The sequence below is a fragment of the Mercurialis annua genome, linkage group LG7 (genome assembly GCF_937616625.2).
Source record: "Mercurialis annua linkage group LG7, ddMerAnnu1.2, whole genome shotgun sequence".
Lineage (NCBI taxonomy): Eukaryota > Viridiplantae > Streptophyta > Magnoliopsida > Malpighiales > Euphorbiaceae > Mercurialis > Mercurialis annua.
This window is the reverse complement of record NC_065576.1, coordinates 38,693,084-38,717,114: the sequence shown is the minus strand read 5'-3', so window position 1 is coordinate 38,717,114 and position 24,031 is coordinate 38,693,084. Positions and strand designations below refer to the sequence as shown.

At 34.2% G+C, this 24,031-nt stretch overlaps 2 protein-coding genes across 4 annotated transcripts; both read left to right on the top strand.

Moving 5' to 3' along the window:
* Positions 1–3,585: 3,585 nt before the first annotated feature.
* On the top strand, positions 3,586–6,130 carry LOC126657155 (uncharacterized). Its single transcript, XM_050351798.1, has 4 exons — positions 3,586–4,769; positions 4,841–5,021; positions 5,208–5,357; positions 5,432–6,130. The coding sequence occupies exons 1-4, from the start codon at positions 3,586–3,588 to the stop codon at positions 6,128–6,130; spliced, it is 2,214 nt and encodes a 737-aa protein (XP_050207755.1).
* Positions 6,131–13,502: 7,372 nt separating this feature from the next.
* On the top strand, positions 13,503–16,966 carry LOC126656097 (uncharacterized). Of its 3 annotated transcripts, none has more exons than XM_050350581.1 (4): positions 13,503–14,144; positions 15,047–15,133; positions 15,241–16,333; positions 16,709–16,966. In XM_050350581.1, the coding sequence occupies exons 1-4, from the start codon at positions 13,779–13,781 to the stop codon at positions 16,789–16,791; spliced, it is 1,629 nt and encodes a 542-aa protein (XP_050206538.1). In that variant the 5' UTR covers positions 13,503–13,778; the 3' UTR covers positions 16,792–16,966. The 3 variants fall into 3 exon arrangements, with proteins under 3 accessions (XP_050206538.1, XP_050206539.1, XP_050206540.1); XM_050350582.2 differs by having other exon boundaries at positions 16,695–16,966; XM_050350583.1 differs by lacking the exon at positions 16,709–16,966 and adding an exon at positions 16,417–16,656.
* Positions 16,967–24,031: the final 7,065 nt, after the last annotated feature.

Here is a 24,031-nt window from a genome sequence, read left to right as displayed (position 1 = left end):
AAAATGGAAAATAAGGAGTAATGCAGCAGTAAAGAAGAATACATAGGAAAAGCGAAAAAGAATCGGACGAGTATTAAACAAAAAAGGTTCAAAATCCTGAAATAAAAAGAATAAGGTTTCGCGCACAAAAGAAGGTTCTCCCAAGCTGAGGGGACACCCAAAGATAAGGGTTCGCCCAGTACAAAGGCTTCGCCCAATACAAGGGCTTCGCCCACTAATGAAGATTCATATAGTATAAAAGCTTCGCCAAATGATGAGGAGTCGCCACATGAATTTTGCCTACAAAAATACTTAAAAGAAGACAATAAGTCTCGCCAAGAGAATGAGCTACGCCATAAAGAATCGCCGAGAAGGATCTCAACAAAGAGGAAAAGGGTAAACAAATAAAATTCAAAAGGCCGATGGATCGAATCACAAATTGATTGGAAATTAGAAGACAATTGAAGAAATTTAAAGAACATAAAAACAATCAAAACATGAACAAAGGAATACCTGGAGATAAGACATCAAAATAAATCAACGAGATTCGCCAAGAGTCTCGCCAAAAGAAGAAATCAAACACGAGAATTAAAGATTGAAGATGAGGCAAAGCTACTTTCGAACAACCAAAAGTAAAAGATGAAAAATAAAACAAATACAACAGTTTAAAGATAAAGGAAGATAGAACGAATGGACACATGTCCTGCCTTCAAAAAATAACGAATAGATGAGCAACACATGGCGAAAAAGGAGAAAAACTGGAATCTTGCTCGAGAAGCAAAAAGGAACGCCGAAATACAAAACGACTCGCCTCAAATAGAGCTGAAATACTCCAAGGCATAAAATACCATGACTTCAGCTCACTTGCGGGGGGGCTAATGATGGATACCGAATCCTATTCTACTTATAATGGAGCCGAGTCGCTGGAGATCTATTCTCAGACGACACCAGACTCCCGCCCAAAGGGCCGAATCCACCGGATCCGCCTTGACTGGAATACATCATTCGACATCATAAAGACCGAATCCCTGAGGACTCGGACAAAGCACGTCGACCCCGGGATTCGGATAAGATCTCCAAGATCTACACATATTCGGAGTATCTGTCCTATTTGGATACAAATTCCGACTTAGGAAGATAACCTCCAACTTAGGAAGACGAGACTGTTTAGGAATATCTTCCTAAATAGGACTCCTGTCAGAATAAGGAAGGACACTCCTAATCAGGGTCAAATCCTACTAAATAGGAATCACTTTCCTACTACAACTCTGCAAGGTATACATTCGACTACTATAAAAGGAGCTTGAGGTATGCCTAAACACACAACTTATAACAAATACAATTATTCTCTCTTAAGCCTAAACTGACTTAAGCATCGGAGAGCTAATCGGACAAACCGTCCGATTAGCCATCTACACTGTTTTGCAGGATTAATGCCGTCGAGATGCCGGAATCCATCAGTAATTAATCTTATTAAAAACTAATGAATCTAATTATAATGTAATTATAAATGTTAATTGTATATATATAATTAAATTTCATAGTTAAATTAAGGCTAATTCGTTAAATTAAGTTGAATTGCATTTTTAATTTAGGTTAATTAGTTTACTTATTAATAAAATAGGTTAATTAATTAATTTAAGGTAAGAAAATATAAATTTAGGTGTTTTAGATTAAATTAGTTTTATTGTTAAATCTAAACTAAATTTAAATTAAGTATATAACTATATTGAAAGTTGAGATAATTGCATGTAATTGTGGTATATCGTGTATTGTTTGCTTGCAGCTTTTCTGAAAAATGGGTGATGCTCATTTTCAGGGGAAGTGCTGTCCGATTTTTGTTATAATTTTATAATAATTACTTGATTAGTAATTTAAATTAAGTTAAAATTGATTTCTAACTATAACTAGGTTTTGGTTCTGTAGGTATTTGTTGATAGCTGCTGATAGCCGTTTGTTCCTCTCTCTTGCGGTTCTGCCCTTCAACAAGTAGGTGTTTTAATTTATTATATTTTAATTAATCAGTTAGATCAGTTACATTAAAAAACTAAACTTAGATTTTATTCCCACGAATAAAATCTCACCTAGCCGTAGATTTCCCGTCCCGTGTCTTCGAGCGATTGAATGACACGGGATTGTACGTGTGTACAGTTTGCAAAACTGATGCCAGCGTAGTTCGATCACGAAAATAATATATGCATAGTTAGAGGTAGAAAAATATTCTGTAGTTTTCTGACGTTTGTTCTCTAGGTGGCTGTCTAATATATGCCGCATAACGCAATTTTCTTATGGAATGTATTTCTTGCGTTACTCGGCTTATATTTTACAATGCCTCTAGAGAACTACGCCGGAAGGCTGCCGAATATTTTTCTCCGGACTTATGCATATATCGTGATCGAACTACGGGCGTCAGTTTTGTGAATGGGATAGGTTCCTACCTTTTGAGCAGTCAATTACATTGACTTTGCGTGAATCTATTGTATTAAACCAACCTAAATTGGCCGTGCTACAGTAATGAATGCGGACCGCGATTGGATGTACAATGCCAGACTTGTAGGTGGTCTATTAAATCCCGAGTTCAGTAGGGGCGTTCAAGAGTTTGTGGCATTTGCTACGCAACACCCTGAATGCATGAGTGGGACCAAAATAAAATGTCCATGCCCTCTAACCAAATGTCGGAACACGACTTTTTGAAGTCCGGTGGACGTGACGCTACATTTATATCAAAAAGGATTTGTTCGGGATTATAAAGTGTGGACTTACCATGGTGAGGAAAACAGATCAGAGTTGTTCGAGGATGTGATGCAAACTGACATGTTTGATAACAGATATGAGGCTGAGGGTTCTAGTGCGACACAGAGAATGGTTACTGATGCTGCGGGTCCTGAAATAGTGTTCACGGAAGAAGAAGCTCCGAATGTAGAAGCGAAGAAGTTTTTTGATATGATGCGTGCGGCCGAACAACCAATATATCCTGGTAACTCTAGACATTCTCCTTTGTCTGCAGCTATTAAAATGTTGAAATTCAAGTGCCAGTTTCAAGCTTCAGAATCAGCTGTTAATGAGATGGGGGAGTTCATAACAGAATTACTTCCCGAGGAGAACAATATGGCAAGCAATTTGTATCAAATAAAAAAGTTGGTCAGAGGTTTGGGACTACCGGTTGAGGTCATTGATTGCTGCAAAGAAAATTGTATGATATACTGGGGAGAAAACGCAGGTTTGACAAAGTGTAAGGTTTGCGGACAAAATAGGTGGAAACCAGTTACATCAGGAAGTAAGTCAAAGAGAAGAAAAGCTAACGTGCCTTACAAAAAAATGCATTACTTTCCTATAACTCCGAGACTCCAGAGGCTGTACGCTTCAAAGGCTACAGCTAAACATATGAGGTGGCACGCCGAACACGAGATGGAGAACGGTATGATGTGCCATCCGTCTGACTCGCCAGCCTGGAAACACTTTAATGAGCTACATGAAGACTTTGCAGCTGAGATCAGAAATATTAGACTTGGGTTGTGTACTGATGGATTCCAACCGTTTGGTTCCTTTGGGAAATAGTACTCGTCCTGGCTAGTGATTTTAACGCCTTACAATCTGCCTCCTGGCATGGCCATGAAAGATGAATTTATGTTTCTAACAGTGCTTGTCCCTGGGCCTAGTAGTCCGAAAATGCATTTGGACATTTTTCTGCAGCCTTTGATAGCAGAACTGAACCATCTGTGGGAATTTGGAACCCGTACATACGACATCCATAAGCGGCAAAATTTTCAACTGAAAGCGGCACTTATGTGGACGATAAATGATTTTCCGGCTTATTCGATGTTGTCTGGATGGAGCACATCAGGACAAAAGGCTTGTCCACACTGTATGGAAAAAACAGACGCGTTCACGCTACCAAAGAGTCGGAAACAGTCGTGGTTTGATTGCCATAGAAAATTCTTACCTGATTCACATACCTTTCGAAATAACACTCGAGATTTCATAAAGGGCAAAAAAGAAAAAACTAAGTTCCGTGGGGTCAAAACAGGAAGTGTAATTATAACAGAGATTGATAGACTTGGTTTTAAAAAGGCATATGAGCCTGGGGCTGCGGCAGTTAATGAGCATAAATCGAAGAGTCACGGGTGGCATAAGAAAAGCATCTTCTGGGACTTGCCATATTGGGAAACGAACTTAATTCGCCATAATCTCGATGTCATGCATATTGAGAAAAATGTGTTTGACAACATTTTCAACACAGTTCTCAATGTCCCGGGAAAAACAAAAGATCATGCAAAATCCAGAGAAGAATTGAATGATTTTTGTGAACGACCAGATCAAGCATTGGATGAGGAAACTGGTAAATATCCGAAGGCATCATATGCTTTGGATACAGAATCGAAGAAAATTCTACTCGAATGGGTTAGGAATTTGAAGTTTCCTGATGGTCAAGTCTCAAATTTAGGAAGGTGTGTCGATCAAAAAAGTCAAAAAATGACTGGCATGAAAACCCATGACTGCCATGTTTTCATGCAGCGACTTTTACCTGTTGCCTTTCGAGAACTTCTTCCAAAAGAGGTGTGGGAGCCTATCACAGAGTTGAGTATATTCTTCAAACAGCTAACTTGTACATCGCTTAACGAGGCTGATCTAATTGATATGGAGAAGGATATTGCCAAGATACTATGCAAGTTGGAACGTTTCTTCCCACCCAGCTTTTTTGACTCAATGGAACATCTACCCGTGCACCTTCCGTATGAAGCAAAGATTGCAGGTCCTGTCCAGTATCGATGGATGTACCCATTTGAGAGGTAATAAATTCCTCCTTATTTTACTTGTTAATTTCCTAATTTCTTAAGTAACTTGCTGATTTGTTGAACAGATATTTGGGGAAACTGAAAAAAATGGTAACTAACAAAGCTAAGGTCGAAGGAAGCATTGCGAACGGATACATGTATGGAGAGATAACCAAATTTGCGTCATTTTATTTTAACGACGGCGATCCGATGTTACCTGATCGGATGGGAAGAAATGAAACTCGTGATGATGACGCAGATGATGACGTAGACAAACCATCAATCTTTAAAAAAAAATGGGCGACCGATTGGTGCTTTTACTCTACGAACTTTGAATCAAGCTGAATTTACCGCCGCCCAGAGTTACATTCTTCTAAATTGTCCCGAAATCGGGCATTACAAGGAGTAAGACATATTCTGATTTTTCTGATATTAATCAAAATTCTGATCCAGTACATTAATTATTTCAAAAGATTAAGAAACATTGTGTTTTTTCTTAAAAGTCTGTTCGTAGATGAGTTGAACGAAAACAATCCCGGTATCTCTGAAAGGGAAATAATCGTAAAGCTGGAGAGAGAATTTCCTGAATGGTTTCAACGATATGTAAGTAGTCGTAGTACCGTATAATATTGTGTAGTGCTTTTAATGTTAAATCGTATACTTTTTATGTGGTACAGGCGCAATGTCCATCAAATCGGGTAACTAACCCGTACATTTCGAGTCTGGCCCAGGGCCCGCTTAGACAAGTGAAGAGTTTTCTCGGATATATTGTCAACGGGTTTAAATTTCGGACTCAGGCGTCTGGGGAGAATCAAGACACCATGAATAGTGGAGTATGTGTCAAAGGGTCACTTTATGGTCCAGAGGAAAGTGACTTTTATGGCATTTTGACAGACGTAATTGAGTTGGAGTACCCGGCAATGCCAATTAAAAAGACTGTCTTATTTAAATGTGATTGGTTTGATCCAACAAACGGTGTCGGTATGACAATGCACTCTCAATATAACATTGTGGACGTAAATCATACAAGGAAGTACAGAAAATATGAACCATTCATTTTAGCAGGGCAATCCGGCCAAGTACACTACTGTAGCTACCCAAGCAAAAGACAAAATAGAAAGAATTGGTGGTCGGTTTGTAGGATGAAGGCCAAATCAGAGATTGACATGCCCGAGGCTATCACTCCGGCGTTGCAAGAAGATATTCCACAACCCCCTCTGAATGTTATAACAAATGAGGAACCAACGATTTTGGTTGACCCAGAAGGGGAAGTAGAAGTGTCGGCATATGAAGAAGCAGATATCGAGAATGAAGAAGTGATATCGTCGGACGAAGAAGTATGTTATGACGACGACGATGATGATGATATTGACTAGGTAAAAGTAGTAATTAGGTTTTTCATAACATGTGTATTATTAATATGAGTCGGTTTATAATTTAAGTTAATTAATATAAATTGTGTGTTATTAATATTGTTTATTTTTGCAGATATGAGAGGACTGCGAGCAGGTGGGACTCGTCCTCCGCGACTTGTAGACGAGTCTGAGCAGGAGGAGGACCGAGTGCAGGAGCCGGAGGGTCAGGTTGCAGTAGAGGTGCAGGGGACTGAGCAGCCCGCACCTGGAGGACGAGTCCGTGGACCGAGGCCTCGTGTAGCAGAGCCTGCGCGGGATGCTTCTGGTAGGATCCCTGTTAGGCCGAATCAGAGGAGGTAAGAAAAAATCACTTTATTATATTTGTTAAATTATTTTTTTGTATAATACTTTGATAGCTAACTGGAAATTTACTTTTAAAACGCAGGGACCGTTTGCTCGACACCAATAGCGTGTCCCGAGAGTGTTTGAGGATCTTTAGAGCTAGGTGGTATCCCGAGGGGTCCGCCTGGGCCGGGTTGGACGAGATCGCCCGTGCCTTTTACTTTGAAGAGTTTAAGGTAATTCGTTTTTAATTAATTTAGCAATTATTTTTTTGTTATATTTCACCGTTTATCTAAAAATTTGATACGTTTATTAAATTTTTTGCAGAAGTACTTCTCGTGGGATACAACGGCTTACGATGAGAGCGTTATCAGAGAGACGTTCTATCAGCATGCACGGGTCCGGTACAAAGACAACATATCTAAGATGAGGACCAGCCGGGTGAGGGACTCGACAATTCCAGTAGAGGTGTGGGCTGTGTGGCAGAGGGCATGGGACAGCGACAAGGCTCGAGAGAAGTCGGAAAAAGCACGAGCCAACCGGATGAGCGAGCCGTGCGGGCCAGGGACGGGACCGGTAAAGCATACTGGGGGTTCGATGTCTGCTTTGAAGCATGCAGAAGTTTTGGTTTGTTTTTAATTTTAATAATTTAATATTTTTAAAAATTATTTCTATTTATATTCTAACTTAAAATTGAAATGATTACTTTTGCAGGCTGCAGAACTTGGGCGTGAAGCCAATCTCGCTGAGGTGCATCATCGGATGCATACCCTGAAGAGCGATCGGACCAAGTATGTCGATGAGCGAGCGAGGAAGACTGCTGTAAGTAACTCGTTTATTAAAACATATAACTATACGAATAGATTATTTGTTAATTAAAATGTTATTGGAGTCTCGGTTGCCCCCGAGCAGTAGATTATATAGATTTGTTGTACTTGCAGGACGTCCCTGAAAAATGGGTGATAATCCATTTACAGAGGAAATGCTGCCGAATTTTTTTGACAATTTTTAATTATTTTTTAATTTAGTTTTTGTTCACATTGTGATATTAAACTAATTTTGATTTATTTTCTTTTATAGGAGTTATTTGAGGAGCGGATGCAAGCCGCCACGCAGGCTGCAGAGGGGAGCACAGGGTCTGCGCCCGTGGATGCGAACCAGTTGTTTCTCGCCCTTGAAGGGGTGAAGAAACAGCGCATTTACGGGCTAGGCACGGTAGGCTCGGAGTACGTTGCTTCGCAGGCCGGTACCAGTAGGCGTACAGGCGGCGCTACATCGTCCCAGACTCCAGATTTAGATCAGATCCGGGGCGATCTGCGGGAGCAGATGTTGACAGAGCTGCGAGCGGAGGTACGAGCAGAGGTGATGTCAGAGCTTACACGCTCCCAGCTGGTATCTGACGTTGTCGCGGAGCTGCGCAGACAGGGCATTGCTGGTGACCAGCCACCCCCACCCCCACCTCGTTTTGATGAGGACTTGTAGTTTGTTATTTAGTGTTTTTTTGGGTATTGTATATGTATACAGTAATATTACTTTTTTGTATACGCTAATCAACGCTTTTATGATAGTTATCACATTTGCCGATACGGCTTTTTGTAAATTCAAATGGTTAATTATGTTAAAATGTGTGTTTGGTTTCGGAAATATAAAAGTATTTATTGATATATGCAAAAAATTAATACCGGAAAAAACAGCTTTATCCCGACGGTTTTTCATTATTACCGACGGAAATGTTCGTCGCCAATTTTACCAATTTGGCGACGGAATTCCGTCGCTATTTCGGTCTTACTCCGTCGCCAATGTGGTCGGCGACATCGTCCATTGGCGACGGCTCTTTTTCATTTACCGACGGCCGGAACCGTCGCCAAATAGCGACGGACATACTCACCGGTCGCTGAATTTGTTTAGCGACTAGAAATTTTCCGACGGATTAACACCGTCGGCAATCCGTCGGCAAAGACTTTTGCCGACGGATTTTAACTGTTTAGCGACGGCAAAAACCGTCGCTAAAGAGCGTATTTCCAGCAGTGATATACACATAACATACACTAGTATCATAAATACTGAAATGACCCTAAACGAGGGTTTCATTCTAAAATCACATAAACTCAATATAAACTATTATAATTCATAGAGATTACCTTTAGGTTCATCTCCTTTAACCTTATAACGATCTAACCAAAGAAATTCAAAGAAAACTTCAAGTCATTCGATGAACAAACGCCAAACTTCAAGGAACTCCATAACATTTCTCTAATCCATGATACTTTCGATTGATTTCTTGATTGATCCAAGTACTTTTATATTTTGTAATGGCTACAACATTAGATTTTGACCTAAGAGTGTTCTAGGGTTTCCATAGAGCTATATAATCATCTTTGGGGTTGAGAAAATAAAGAAAATGACGACTTTTCTCGTTTTAAAACATATTTATATTATCTGCAGGTAAAGAATCCTTAAGGATGTGTACGATCGTTCACTGCATTCTGAATGACTGTTTACATCACTAGGTGATCGTTAGTCTCCGACTTACTTTGACAATTATTAATTCCAAACGTACGATCGTTCAATGCTCAAAACCCCAAAACCTCACTTTTTTATGGAAAGGAATGGCTAATCGTTCGAATCAAAATCTAACTCCAAACCATCATATAAACCTCAAACAACATAACATTATCATACATATATCCTTCATATAACATCCATTACACTTCTAGAACATACATAATTTGATTCCAAACGACGACCAACTCAATTTACGAAATATAATCACAATTAACCCCAATATCTCAATTATTATATGACCTTATAATTTTGATGCAAATCCTAATCCATATTCTTCTTAAACTAATCATATGCCAATAACACATATATTAAATGATAATTACCACATTTACATCATGTATCATGTCATGATTTTGATGATTCACACGTCACACGTTGGAAACTTACATCACGACAGTGTGGGATATTACAAGAGAGTTTATAAGAATGTTTGTATGCTTTGATGCTTGGAAAAGGGGCTGGTTAGCAGGATATAGACCAATTATTGGCTTACATGGCTGTTTCTTGAAAGGGGTTCGCAAAGGGACTCTATTATCAGTAGTAGCAAAGGATGAAAATTACCATATGTTTCCAATTGGATGGGTTGTGATTAACAAAGAAACTAAGAATAACTAGCAATGATTTTTGGTCTGACTATCAAGGGAACTAGATCTTGGGGATGACAACAACATAATTATTATGTCATACATGTAAAAGGTCATTTTATCTTGTTTTTCTTTATTTTTTGTAATTTTTTAATGTAATTGCTTGCTAACTGACAGGAGTTAATTGAAGTTACTAGAATGTAGTTCTACAAGTTGAGCATCGTAGGTGTGCAAGGAGTTTTTTTGCAAATTGGGACATGATATGGAGAGGGAGTAAACTTGAGAAACTGTTAAGGATATATTCTTGGAGCATATTTCCAGAAGATTTTGAAGACAATCTAACAAAGCTTGCAATTGTGAATCTTGAGTCAGTTCAAGATCTCTTGCATTATCTTCCTCACACTTGGCAAAGGGCTTACTTCATCAACACATGCTCATCTTGTTCTGTTGACACCAACATTTTCAAGTGTTTCAATTCTTGGATCAAGAAAGCAAGACATAAGCCTATGAGTCTTTTCTTGAGGAAATTAGATTGAAAACGATGATCATGATTGCTGAAAATAGGAAGATTGTTGATAAATGGGCGATAATTTGAAGCCCAACATGTATGGATTTGTCCTAAGATAATAAAGAACTTAATGTTGACACATGTGAAATTGTGTTCAATGGAGATTATGAGTTTGAAATAAGAGATGGAGAAGACAAACTCACTATCTTGTTGGACAAGAAATTATACAACCTGTAGAGTTTGGGAACTCACATGAATCCATTGTGCACATCTATACAATTATATTTATGTAACACTTGGAAATTGATCCAAAAGGAAAAATTTCATCATGGTATCATAAGTTCAAGTATGAAGCAACATATTAATTTTCAATGCAGCCAGTTTCTAGATTTGTTTTTCAAATGTCAATAATTTGAATTAATAAAACCACCTTTAATAACAACGATGCCTAGAAGGATAAGAAGAAGAGAATTTGAAGAGTCCATGAGTCCCCATCTAAAACTAGACTGTCTAAGAAGAGCAAAAACATAAATATGGCAAGTGTAGAGGAGACGGGCACAATAAGAAAAAATGTCAAAATTTATCCTTACCACCACAAGTATACTCAAATTAAATGTTGTATTATGTGTATCGTTTTGTTTATAATTTGTATTTTTGGTTGATGGTTGATACTTGATGCTTTTTTGGTAGATGGTTGATATGGGTTGATAGTTTGGTACATTTTGTGCTTATGTTAGTATATTTTGGTTGATGGTTGATAATTGATGCCTCTGTTGTTATTTTGTGTGCTTGTATTGGTTGATAGTTGATAGTTCGTACTTTTCTGGTTGATGGTTGATACTAATTGATAGTTTGGTGCATTTTGTGCTATTGTTGGTTTTCGTTGTTATTGATATTTGTCGTAATAGGCACAAGAAGGCCAAACGCACCAAGGGCCATAAAGGCCAAATGTTCTAGTCTGGCTTAGTGTTTTGGTTGAACCACAAGTCACTAACATGGATGAGTATAGAAGCCACAAGTGCATTAACTAAAGTAAGTACATCATCAAGACCATGTCCATCACAAAGAGTACCATGGCTAATGTTTGCTAATCAAGGAAGAACTTTACAAAGACAAAGAATGCAATTGGAAGACTGAGATAAAAGAAACATGCTAGATAGGGGCTATGGATACAATTACAATAAGGAGATATGGGAAACAATAATGGTTGATTTTATCGTTATGCTTGGTGCTTTGTTTGATGACATTTTAATGTCTAGATGTCTTATTTATTTGTTTCTATTAATAGCTCGGAATGGAAATTGAAAGGCATAAAAAACCTCCAACTACTCATGTGTCTTCTCCTAGGATGATTGATCCTTAAATTAAAAGGCAATTGCAAGTGAGAGATAATTAAGGAGGTCAAGGAGACAAACTACATACATCAAATCTTATACAAAAACTGTCTAATTTAATGGTGATAGATTTGAAGTTCGTCAAGCGACAAACTTGCATTTTTCAATACCTAGATTACAATGGACGAGTCCTAGTGTAATAACATCCTAACTGCAACAACAAAAGGGTTAACAAGTTGTTGGGCTGCAAATAAGACATATTTGAACAATTGATATATAATTATAATTGTTATAACAAATTAGTTTTCGGAACAATGATGATAAAATAGCAAAAACATATTGCTAAATTCTTCTTGCTTACTGCATTATTGATTTCTTCATTGAGTTTGGGTTGTTTCATTTTTAATCTCCATAACTCTATCCAAAGAACACCAATATCAGATTCAAATTGATTTTGGGCACTTCCTTCATTCAGCTTCAATTGCGTTTTCAAGAATATAATTTTTTTCTTTAACCCCAACTTATTTTTCTAATCTCATTGCTCACCACTGCGGCTCGATTCTATATGGGTTCATAACGCCATAAAAAATAATTACATTTACTTGAATTCGATACATTTTTCTGCATCCAATCAATTCAGTTAAGACCTTTTTAGGAGAAATAAAAAAAATTAAAACATACAGTCTAACAGACGGAAAGTTCTTACTAAACCCGGTTTATGAAAAATTCATGTACCTATTTAATGAAGTGTTAGAGAAATGAGAAAAAAGAGAAAATAATGAGAAAAAAGAGAAAATTATGTTAAATTTTCTAACACCTCATTAAATACATGGAAAATTCATGTACCGAGATTAGGTAAAAAATGTCCCTAACAGAAATAGGAATATAGAGTAGTATAAAATTTACTCCAAAAACATTCCTACTCCTTGTTTCCCATAACTAGCCCAAAACAATACACAAAATTCCAAACCTATCCCACTTTTTTTCTTTTTGGTTGTATCAGCCCCAAAGAACAAAGGATCACTTTACCCCCTCATCTTGGCACAAAGTATCAAAAACATCCAAATTGAGAAAACCGGATCACTTTTACCCTGAACTTGTTAAAACCGGTACAAAAACACCCCTTATGCTGACGTGGCACTTAATTGGAGAGTGGGTTTCTAATTAAACCTAATTTACTCTAATTAATCACACTCAAACACTAATTAATAACAATTAAACTCTAATAAATCTAGGGGCCTTTTTGAACTTTTATCCAAAAAAAATTTATTTTTTTTTTCTTTTTCCGGCGAGGAGGACTTCCTCCTCGCCGGAAGTCTGTTCTTGAGAGAACAGACCGGCGAGGTCTGTTCTCTCAAGAACAGAACATATCTGTTCTTGAGAGAACAGACCCGCGGTCTGTTCTCTCAGGAACAGACCGCGCCGCCATCTGTTCTTGAGAGAACAGACCGCGCCGCCGTCTGTTCCTGAGAGAACAGACCGCGTGTCTGTTCTCTCAAGAAGAACAGACCGGCGAGGTCTGTTCTTGAGAGAACAGACCCGCCGATCTGTTCTCTTAAGAACAGACGGCAGTCTGTTCTTGAAGAACAGACTCAGGTCTGTTCTTCAAAAACAGACCTGGGTCTGTTCTTCAAGACCCATGGGTCAATTTTTTGACCCATGGGTCTGATTTAATGTGTAAAAAATTTTAATTTTTTTTATTAAAAAATATAAATTTTAGGGATTAATTTGGTATATAAGTAAAAGTTGGAGGATTAATTTGTAATTTTACGTTTGAAATTAAAAGGATGAAATTGTTATTTTTTTAAATTATTTGGTATTAATTTAAAATGTTTTAAAAAAATTAGGACTATTTTAAACTTTTTTCAATCAAAAACCACCTTAGAAAACCAAAACCCCTATTAAAACCGGAGAGTGAGGTACACTCTCTAGGTGAGAGTGGGGAGGGGGGTTTTTTGTACTAAATTTGACAAGTTCAGGGTAAAAGTGATCCCGTTTTGCTAATTTGGACGTTTTTGATACTTTATGACAAGTTCAGGGGGTAAAGTGATCCTTTGTTCCGGCCCCAAAACTATTTCAACACTCCCCCACTGCACACTCCATCAAAACCCCAATTTTCCAATTCAAAACAAACCCTAATTAATTAATCTTCCCTCCCACATAAAACCAATCTGCATATCCATAATTTTTTTTATGTTTTATTCAGTTTTTGATTTTGCCCTAATTAGTCAATTTCTTCATCTTCTTTAAAATTTGTCAATTTCTAATACTTTGAAACCCTATAAGAAGATTGATTATGTAGATTTTATGCATGATAAAGTTCGGATCTTTGTCTCATGGCCTCAAATCCTGTGATTTTCGATATCAGCTCCGACGAGGAGGCGACGTCATTCGATGAAATGAGAAGCAGCAGTGGCGGTTGTGGAGACGACGACGACGACCATGACTGGTTGACTCAGCTACTTGAAAATTTTGATAGAGAAAGGGCCGATTCTTCATCGTCTTGTGACGATGTGGTGGTTATCGGCGAGTATATTCCGGCCAATAAGAATATTAAGGAGAAGCCGTCGAAGTTAGTAAAACATTTCGATGATGACGATGATTGTGTTATTTTGGAGTGTGACCCGGAAAAATCAGTGGATGTTGTTGATAATTGTGACGATGATGGAGATGATATTCTTGTTGTTGGACAAAAAGGACAGGTAATGTGTTTTTTTAGTGTTTTAATTTTTAGTATGGTTGATGTTTTTGTCTGTAAAGTATGGGTTTGTGATTAATTTGCTTTTATAATCGCCTTTCAGTTACGTATATAGTCAGTTGCTTGGAGCATTCAGAATTAAATTGGTTAATTTGTATGATATAGTCTAGAACTAGAGGAATTAGCAATTGGATTATTTAGAGATTACAATGGGATGTGCTTTCCTTGTTGGTGTCGCTTGTGTAATTGATGGCCGGGAACTTGTGAAAATTAAGGTTGAGCTTGTGGTGAGATGCATTCTTTGACCTTAGGCTAGCAGATATGAAGATGCTATGGTATTTAGTCTAGAAGATATGGGTGACAAGATCTAATTCAAAGAAGATGGCGTATGTTTAAAGGGTATTTTCTTTTCATATGCTTTTGTAGCATCTTCAGTTGAGAGGATAAATCTGATATTATCTTTAGCTGTTTTGTTTGTCTTAGGCGGTCCAGTTTTGCTAAACACGATGTAAGAAAGGGGAAATGAATATTGATCTAGAGTAAGTTTCATTGATATGATTATAACAGGTTATAAGTATTCACCTAATTTCATAACGTTGGAAGAAAAGTGATCTTTTGGCTCATGTATAGTCCGGTTGTATCACCTAGTGATGCTTTTAGATTCTGATGATTAGTAGTGTCTATGAATGTGAAGTTTATGGATTCTTTTGCTACAATATTATTGATGACATCAATGACTTGTCAGTAACTTTTTCTGTTTCTTGGTGACAGTTGATGTCGACTTTTATCTATTTCTCCAGCTTCATGCTGATAATCTGTTAGCCTGATAGTACTTGTTCTTTATGATTGAAAGCTCTAATTGTTGTTTTCTTACATTTGTATTAATTTTCTATTATTCGGAAGCAGATTGCTTGTAGAGATTATCCTCATCCACGGCATCTTTGTGCTAAATATCCCTTCAGTTCAACCCCACATGAAAAATACTGTGAATTGGTAATGTCACTTTCTAAAATTGAGTTCCTACATTATATAGCAGTTGCTCCTTGCAGTTCCATGGTTAACATTGAGCTTTTCTGATTTCGATTCTTCCTGAAATGCAGTGCCACTGTTATGTCTGTGATTCACTTGCCCCCTGTGCTCTCTGGGTTGCAGGTGTCTCTACTATTGATCATTGTCACGCCACTGATAAACAGGAAATGTGGAAACGTCTACGGGAAAGTTCTAGGCTAGGGAAAAAGTCTCCCTTGCCGGTTCCGAAGTGTCCTGATGCTCATCTTCCCGTGACATTACCCCTACTCAACCAACTTCCACCCGAAAAGATTATACGAGCGGCCGCTATCACGAGAACGCATAATATGGTTTCAAGACGGGATACTATTCGTTCCTGCTCTTCTGCCAGGTTTAGTGTTCCCAATATCATAAGCCAGACAAGAAACCAACGACCAGTATATGCTCAGGGTAGAAATGGATTTTTGCCTGGCTTTCCTCAACATTCAGCTGGAATTGGCATGCATAATAATACACTTGCACAAGATAGAGGTCCACACGTTGTCTTTTCAAAAACAACGTTTAAAAAGCCTGGAATCATCAGACAAGCTGCAGTAGTTAACCAATCAGTGTGTGGCTCCTTAATTAACAGGAATAGTGCTCCTCCATCGCACTGTTTGATGAGTTCTGCTCCACAGACGACTGCAAATGCTAAAAGTACCTCTGGGTGGCATGGTGTTATTCCACCCAACAACATTTCAGAATCCTATTCTAGTCAAAGCCCTCCCCAACCTAACAAGGATGATGTCAGTGTAAGCACAATGCTCCCTTTAGCTCAATCATACTCTCAGCCTGTTCCTCAGTCAAATGATTCTGGAAATGTTTTTCAATATGGAAATCAAAGTCAAAATGTTGTAGATTCGGGTTTTTCAGATTTTGACCTCGGTTGGCTTTACAACTCTAGTAAAATAACTCAGCAATCTTTAGTTGAAAATATTCATTATAATGGAACTAGTTCGAACAATGGTTCCACCACTATTGATCACCTTTGTTCTGATTTTACTGGAAGCACTGAACACCATCCGAAAGACCATGTGGTAGACCATGACTACCACAACTGGCTTTTAGCCCAGTCTGATGCATTGGCCTCAGAAGGTGTGCCAGATCTGAATGCTTTTTCTCCGGAGTGCTCTGCGTTTGATGCAGGTATGCTTTTCTTCGATTCTGAAACTTCGTGGGATGGTCCGGCACATATATAGCTACAATTGCTAATTGTGCTTATTGAATAGGGTAAAGCTGGTTAGATGCTGCAGATCTTTTCAACTGGACAAAATGATCAATGTTGAATTTTAGATTAAAAAGAAAAATTGAGCTGTAGAATCATTTTAGAGTACATTATGCTCAAATTTTAATTAAAAATAATATTTCTAGAGTACAAATGTACAAATTATCCATGCTAGGAATGAATTTTGTACAGAGGCTATTATTGTATTTATGAATTCTATAAAATATTATCTTGTTGAGTTGTCTGTGTTGTTGTTTTTCCCACCTGAATATTTGTCTGCAGCCATATTTGATTAGGTTATGCAACTAGGAGGAATGGTGATTCTGCAGCTATATTTTGGATCAAGAACTCGAAATTCGGGATTCAGATCTTCTTCTAAGATGAAGAATGTTATATATGTTCAAGGTTGTACAAGCCTTGGAGATGATTAGCATGCCATAGTGTGAACTACTTTTGGCAAATGCCTAATTGCCATCAAGTCGAACTCACATAATCCTATGTCAAAAAGGACATCTTAGATTAATTAATTAAATTAATATAATTATTCTTAATTACTCCTTTGATCTCACTTTTAATATAAATTAATAATTTAGGCAAAACTCATATTTGGGTTCCTTCACTCTAATGTTTTTTCAAATTGAGTCTCTGCACTAAAAAGCATTAAATTTTATCCTACACTTATAGAAACATCTATTTTAAATCCTTTTGTCATATTCTGTTAGAGCGTGAAGAAAACGCGTTGTTCTCCGAAACTGGTTGTGTTTAAAATTCATTAAATCAGAATTTGGTTGGCTGTACTATAAGCTTTTGCCAATTGAGTTCCTACACTATAAATCTAACTTGAAATCTTAATTATTCAAAATTTATGAAATCAAAATTAATTTAATAAGATTTTATTAAAAATATACAATCAATTTTTAATTTTTTTTTAAATTAAATTTATAAAACCGTTCGTCTTCCTCGAAATTCAATCTTGGTTTGTTTCGAGGGAGACGAACCTCGTCTTCCTCCCATGGAAAACAAACAACTCTTTGGTTCGTCTTCCATGGGTGGAAGACGAATCAATCTATGTTCATCTTTTTCAAAATCAACCAAGATCGGGTTGCGAGGAAGACATACGGTTTTTAATAGATTAATTTTTTAATTTTTTTAAAACTAGTCGTATATTTATAAAAAAATTATTTGTAAATTGATTAATTTTGATTTCATAAATTTTGAACGATTAAAATTTTAAATCAGATTTTAAAAAATTTATTAATTGTCGTGACTGTTTTAGTGTCAAAAACGCTAAAAACAATTAATATCAATAAAAAAAATATTAAAAATAGATTATTAAAATTATTGGAATTATGTGATAGAATGATGAATAGATGTTTCTAATAGTAAGGATCCATTTTAAACTTTTTTTTGCGCATGGATTCAATTTGAAAGAAAAAAATATAGTATAGAGATCCACATATACGTTTTATTTCTGTTAATTGTTAACGTCATCCATATTCTGTTAATTTGCACAATAGTAGGGATTTAAAATCGATGTTTCTAATAGTACATGTCATTTTTTAAATGTTTTTGAATGCAAGGACCCAAATTGAAAAATAGTAATAGTTTATCAACGTAAATATGCGTTTTGGCCGGAATTCATAAACATATAGCTACATATATATATTTATGTCCTTAAACTTTTAATGTTTGAGTCACTTGCACACTCTAATTTTCACTATAATTATTCACACAATTTGAACTTAAATTTTTAATTATATATATACTATTTTGAGTAAGCGAGAGTTACTTGCTAGATAAATAGCTAGGACTGCAGTTTATGACATCTGATTATACGACATAATACGAAATTAACCGGGTTTACGTTGAGTTATATGAGTTTTGTCATTAACGAGTCACCCCGTTTATGTCACGGTTAAATAGATTAAAATTCATATAAGACACGATTAAATTTATTTATTAATTATGTCATTATACGTGACTAAAGGCACTCATATAACACATGATTTATTAATGGGTTAATGTCAAAAAAAATCACAAACTTTACATGTTTTCTCATTTTAATCACGTAGTTTAAATTTTTTCATTTTCATGCACGAATTACCATTTTTTTCTCAAATTCATGCACGGTGCTGAGGTGACACTCATTCATTTGTGTAAAATGACCTCCACCTCAGCTAATTATACCAATGGAGTCGTGACACTTCAGCACCGTGTATGAATTTGAGAAAAAATGGTAGTTCGTGTATGAAAATGAAAAAAATTTAAACTGTGTGATTAAAATGAGAAAATGTGTAAAGTTGGTGAATTTTTATGACATTAACCCTTTATTAATTATTATGTGTTGTATTAAGATTTATAGTTATTTTGGTGATTTTTTGTTTGATTATACCCATTTGACTATAAAATGTGTTAAATATATTTAACATAATATTAATAAATATGTTAAATAAGCAATTATGATCTTTTTAATAAACGATTTATAAACCTCATGTTAATCCGTTAAACAAATGTATCGTGACACATATTGTAAACCTTTACTTAGCCTCCTAGATTTTCAATAAAAGATCAAATTGGTAAAATTTTATAGTTTTAATAAATTAAGTAGAATATCACACATTTTACAATTTTTATTGATCATTTTTAATAATATCATAAGTTTAAGTTTCTTTACCGATTTAACAAAGTGTAAAGAGAAGTTAAAATTATCAATTTTGTATAAGATCTTCGAACTGGGAATGTAAAATATTTTTTAAATAAAAGATAAATTTTAAAATATAATATTTTATAGCTAAAAATATATATTTAAATTTAGTATTTTATCAATAAAATTTAAATTATAAATTTAAAATAAACAATTATAAGATATTCTTAAAATTGTAAATAGGCCTTTAAAAAATTATTATATTTTTATTAATATAAGATCATAATTATTTAAATGAGATTATAAAAATAAATTTTAATGTTAAAACTATGATTATAATTTTATTAAAATTTCCATTAATTTCTATAAAAAAACTCAATTAGTACTTTAAATTTCCAATGAATGTTTATTAATTTTATATTATTTTTAGTAGTAATCCTTTTTTTTAAAAATAAAATATATATTGATAAATTAAAATACACTGAAAATCAACTATTATACTAAAAAACAAAATAACATAATAGAATCCTAAAAATAAAATTTTCGACAACGCCAATATTTTGACGAATTCAAGTTATGAGAACTCTAGAGCGCTATTTGTTCTTAAAACTTTCATCATCACCGTGCTCGAGCTCCATCTTCAATATACTTTAATAAATTGACCATTACCTTAATATATCAACAATTTAGGCAAACAATTTCACCTAGAAGAATTAGTTTGTACGGTAATGAATCTTAAGCAAATCAAAGATTAACACTAGAAAAACTTATCTAACAAGATTAAAAGACATCAACAATCATAAAAAAGACAATGTTTAATCCATCTAGAGGCCTCGGTACTTTATACTTTTTTTCCGTAAGTCCTTATATTTCATTTTGTATTATCTTATCCTTATACTTACCTATTTTCGATTTTCAGGTCTGATCTGAGTTTTTTCCAGTCCCTCTATTTACAATTTTTTTTCTCCGGTCCCTCTGCTTACAATAGTTTTTTCCTCCAGTCACACAAAAGGACTGGAAAAAATTCAAAAAGGACTTGAAAATAAAGAATAGGTAAGTAGATGGACCAGATAATATAAAAATGAAGTATAAGGACCTACGAAAAAAATTATAAAGTACAGGAACCTTTAGATGAATTTGGCCAAAAAACAACAACATAAACTATATAAAGATAGGTGTGAAAACAATGAGTTACCGATTCATAAATTATTGAAAAATAGGGGAGTGCTCTACTGAAACTCCGGGATATAAGAATAGAGAATCCAATCAGAAAGAATGACAAAAGGAATTTTTCGGGCGCACGCTAGGATGTTCAAGTAAGTATTTGGTGAAAAAGAAAAATAAATCTAAAAGAGAAAGACGATATATTAAAAAGAGTATGTTAGGATTTTAGGATAAAATGGTTTTTATAATTTATTTTTTCTTATTTACTCATATCTGTTGTGGTGAGGTTCTCTCTACATTGTAGGCTGAGTTGGCCTTTTCAGTTATTTTGAGTATGTTCTCTTGTCAGAGAATATTCAGTAGTCGCCTCGCGGCTAACATGGTTTTCTTTTATTTCTTTGCAAGTAATGTCCCTTATGCATTAAGCTCGACAACTTGCTCAACAATACTAATCCGAGACGAGACATAAACCAATCCTGGATGATTTTTTTTTTAGTCCGGGATTAGAATTCTCTTGGCCCCGTGGGCCTATTCTATTCCGTTTTGCTATAGTTAGTTATATATGTACTATCGGAGGTTGCTTTGCCCCTACAAATATAAGAGGGAAATAGTTATTTTTTTAAAATTATGGGAAAAGTAGTATCTTAAATCTCATAAAATTAATATAATTATCCTAAATTAATATAAGAGTAATTTAAGTAGCATGAATACTTCATTCAAATAACGTTTTCTGTTTTAGAAACATATTAAAAATTCGGCATTTCAAAAAATAAAAAAAAAATTCATTTTTAACATAGAATATCTTAAAAAATTGTTTTCGCTGTGTTTGTGTTGCCTAGACAGTCACGATATTAGAAGAAGTTTCCATCATCATCCATTAAAAGAATTGTTGTAATCTAAGAATACTTGTAAATACTACACTAAAATTAAACGTAACTGAAAATAAAATATAAATGATATTTTCACTGAAATATTTTTTAACTTTAAATTATGTATTATATAATTGATTATATGACATATTTATGTATGTCATAATAGTCTATATGTATTTATAGAGTGTCTTTTAAATGACAACACAAAACTTGTGTGCGAACAATATCTGATAATCAAAATTGAGGCACTTTAGAATAATATTTTACTTATGATACAGAGTAAATTGTCATGAAAAAGATAATGTAGATGTTCATTTTAATATTGTGAGTGCATGATATATTATGTGTAGGTGCGTAGCTATCGATCTATCCAAATTGTGAAGAAAAAGAATACTTTTATAAGAATAAAAACTTTATAAGCTATTGGAGCAAACTAATTTTGAATTTTATTAATTTAAGGCAACATAAAATATTTTTTAGAGTTTTCTTAAAACTATATATAAATTTTTAAAGATTTTTTGGACATAATTAAATTGTCGGAGTTTCAAAAGAGAATAATTAAATCCTTTTGTCCATCAACATTACAAATTAATGTAATTGATGGTGTGTCATTTATTATTATATAATTTTGAAATATTTTCTTAAAGAAAAGATGAATATTTAGAGAATAACTAGAAAAAATTAACTCAAGGCAGAACACCTTCGCATTTTAAATTTCTCCACTTGATAATTTAAAAGATATGGCATAAAGCCAAAATTGCTACAAAAAACAATAGAAATGCCAACATTTTTTGATTTTTTTCTTGAAATGACAACACTAAATCTGAGAGCTATTTCTCAATGCTTCTTCTATATATGGTTGAACAACGATAAATAAGTTGGTTTAACAAAGTGATTAATTTTTGTTCACTGATATAGTAACTAGATAGTTACAATTTATAAATTATAAAATATTGTTTCGTTTGTTAATTAGTTATTTAAGTTGTGTCATCACACCAAGAGTGTGAGTAAACATTCACGTCTTCATCATAATTTTCATTCACAATACAAGCATATATATTTAATTCCAACAATCTTTTTATTTTCTTTTGAATTTTGATGGGTACATGACCTTTGTTAGCTGAAGTTTTTTAATCTTTCTCATGGATAGAAGATTTTAACCAAGCTTATACACGTTTGGTTTGAGTTTCGATTTCAGATTATCTCTATGGTCCAACAATTTGTTTATGATGATTGGGAATGAGTTTAGAGAGGCCATTAGAGTTCACAAGGATATTATGGAAAAGAAAAGGCTTGACTCAGCCTTGTTCTTATTTCAATTAGTATTGTAAATTTTAAATTTTAAATTTTTATAAAAAATTCAATTAATATTTTAAATTTTCAATAAATTTTCAATAAATATTTAATAATTTTATATTATTTTTAGTAGTAATCCTTTTTTTAAAAGATAAAATATATATTGATAAATCAAAATACAGTGTAAATCAATTAATATACTAAAATATAAAATAACATAATAGAACCCTAAAAATAAAATTTTGACAATGCCAATATTTCGACGAATTCAAGTAATGAGAATTCTCAAGCGTTATTTGTTCTTAAAATTTTCATCATCACTGTTCTCGAACTCCATTTTCAATATACTTCAAACAATTGGCTATAACCCTGATTCATCAACGACATAGGCAAATAATTTCACCTAGAAGAATTAGTTTGAAATTCGTATAACGGTAAAGAATCTTAAGCAAATCAAAGATTAACACTAGAAAAACTAATCTAACAAGATTAAAAGACATAAATAATTACAAAAACAACAACATAAACAATAGAAAGATAGGTGTGAACAACGAGTTACCGAAATTATTGAAAATAGGGGAGTGCTCTACTTGAAGTTTCGGATCTGAGAATAGAGAACATAACAAAAAAGAATGCAAAAATTGGTTTTTCGAGCGCTCGCTCTGACGCTCAAATAAGTATTTGGTGAAGAAGAAAAATAAACCAAGAATAGAAAGACGATATATCAAAAAAAAGTACATTAGGATTTTAGGTTAAAATGGTTTATATAATTTTTTTTATTTTATTCACTTGTGCTTGTTGTGGCGAGGTGTCCCTCTACATTGTACGCCGAGTTGGCCTTTTCAGTTATTTTATTATGTGGAATGTGGATGTCGTCAAAAATTAAATATAAATGATTTTTTCACAGAAATATTTTTTAACTTTAAATTATGTATTATATTATTGATTATATGACATATGTAATAATAGTTTATATGTATTTATAGAGGGCTTAATACATTATTTGACCTCTAAACTATATTATTTTATTTTTTGCGACTTCTAAACTAATTTCATATTCTATTGGACCTCTTAACTTTTTTTGTTTTATTTAACCCCTCATTCGAAACGTGCACACAACGCGCGCTGATGTGGATAAAATTGCTGACATGACTTTGCTAATATGGGGTTAAATAGAACCAAAGCATAGTTAACAGGTCCAATGAAACACTAAAATAGTTTAGAGATCATAGGGAATAAAAGGGTAAAGTTTAGGGGTTAATAAAATATTAAGTCTAAATATATGTCTTTTTAAAATAAAAAGTGATATATTTTATTTATTATTTGAAAAAATCATTTAAGGTTTAATTACTTTAAAAATTAAGAAATTTAGTGTGTTTTTCAATTTTTAACACACATTTAAAAAATTCAGAATTGATTTGAGTTTGAAATTGCAAAAAATTAAAAGCTGGTATATTAAAATTATTAAAATTGGAAATTCGTGAAACACACTATAAATTATAATTTGTTAAACAATTAAGTCTTTATTTAATATCATCACAGTAAATTAAATTTATATATTTTATAATATTGTTAAAAATACACAAACTCTCTTTATCATTATTGAAATGTAAATAAATATTTACATGTACAAAAAGTTATAT

Bases quoted from the DNA above. Each gene is read 5' to 3' on its own strand.
- LOC126657155 (XM_050351798.1), top strand. From the start codon at position 3,586: ATGGCCATGAAAGATGAATTTATGTTTCTAACAGTGCTTGTCCCTGGG. The intron at 5,022-5,207 runs GTAGACAAACCA...ATTCTGATCCAG, and splicing joins ATGATGACGCAGATGATGAC to TACATTAATTATTTCAAAAG. The intron at 5,358-5,431 runs GTAAGTAGTCGT...TATGTGGTACAG, and splicing joins CTGAATGGTTTCAACGATAT to GCGCAATGTCCATCAAATCG.
- LOC126656097 (XM_050350581.1), top strand. From the start codon at position 13,779: ATGGCCTCAAATCCTGTGATTTTCGATATCAGCTCCGACGAGGAGGCG. The intron at 14,145-15,046 runs GTAATGTGTTTT...ATTCGGAAGCAG, and splicing joins TTGTTGGACAAAAAGGACAG to ATTGCTTGTAGAGATTATCC. The intron at 15,134-15,240 runs GTAATGTCACTT...CCTGAAATGCAG, and splicing joins ATGAAAAATACTGTGAATTG to TGCCACTGTTATGTCTGTGA.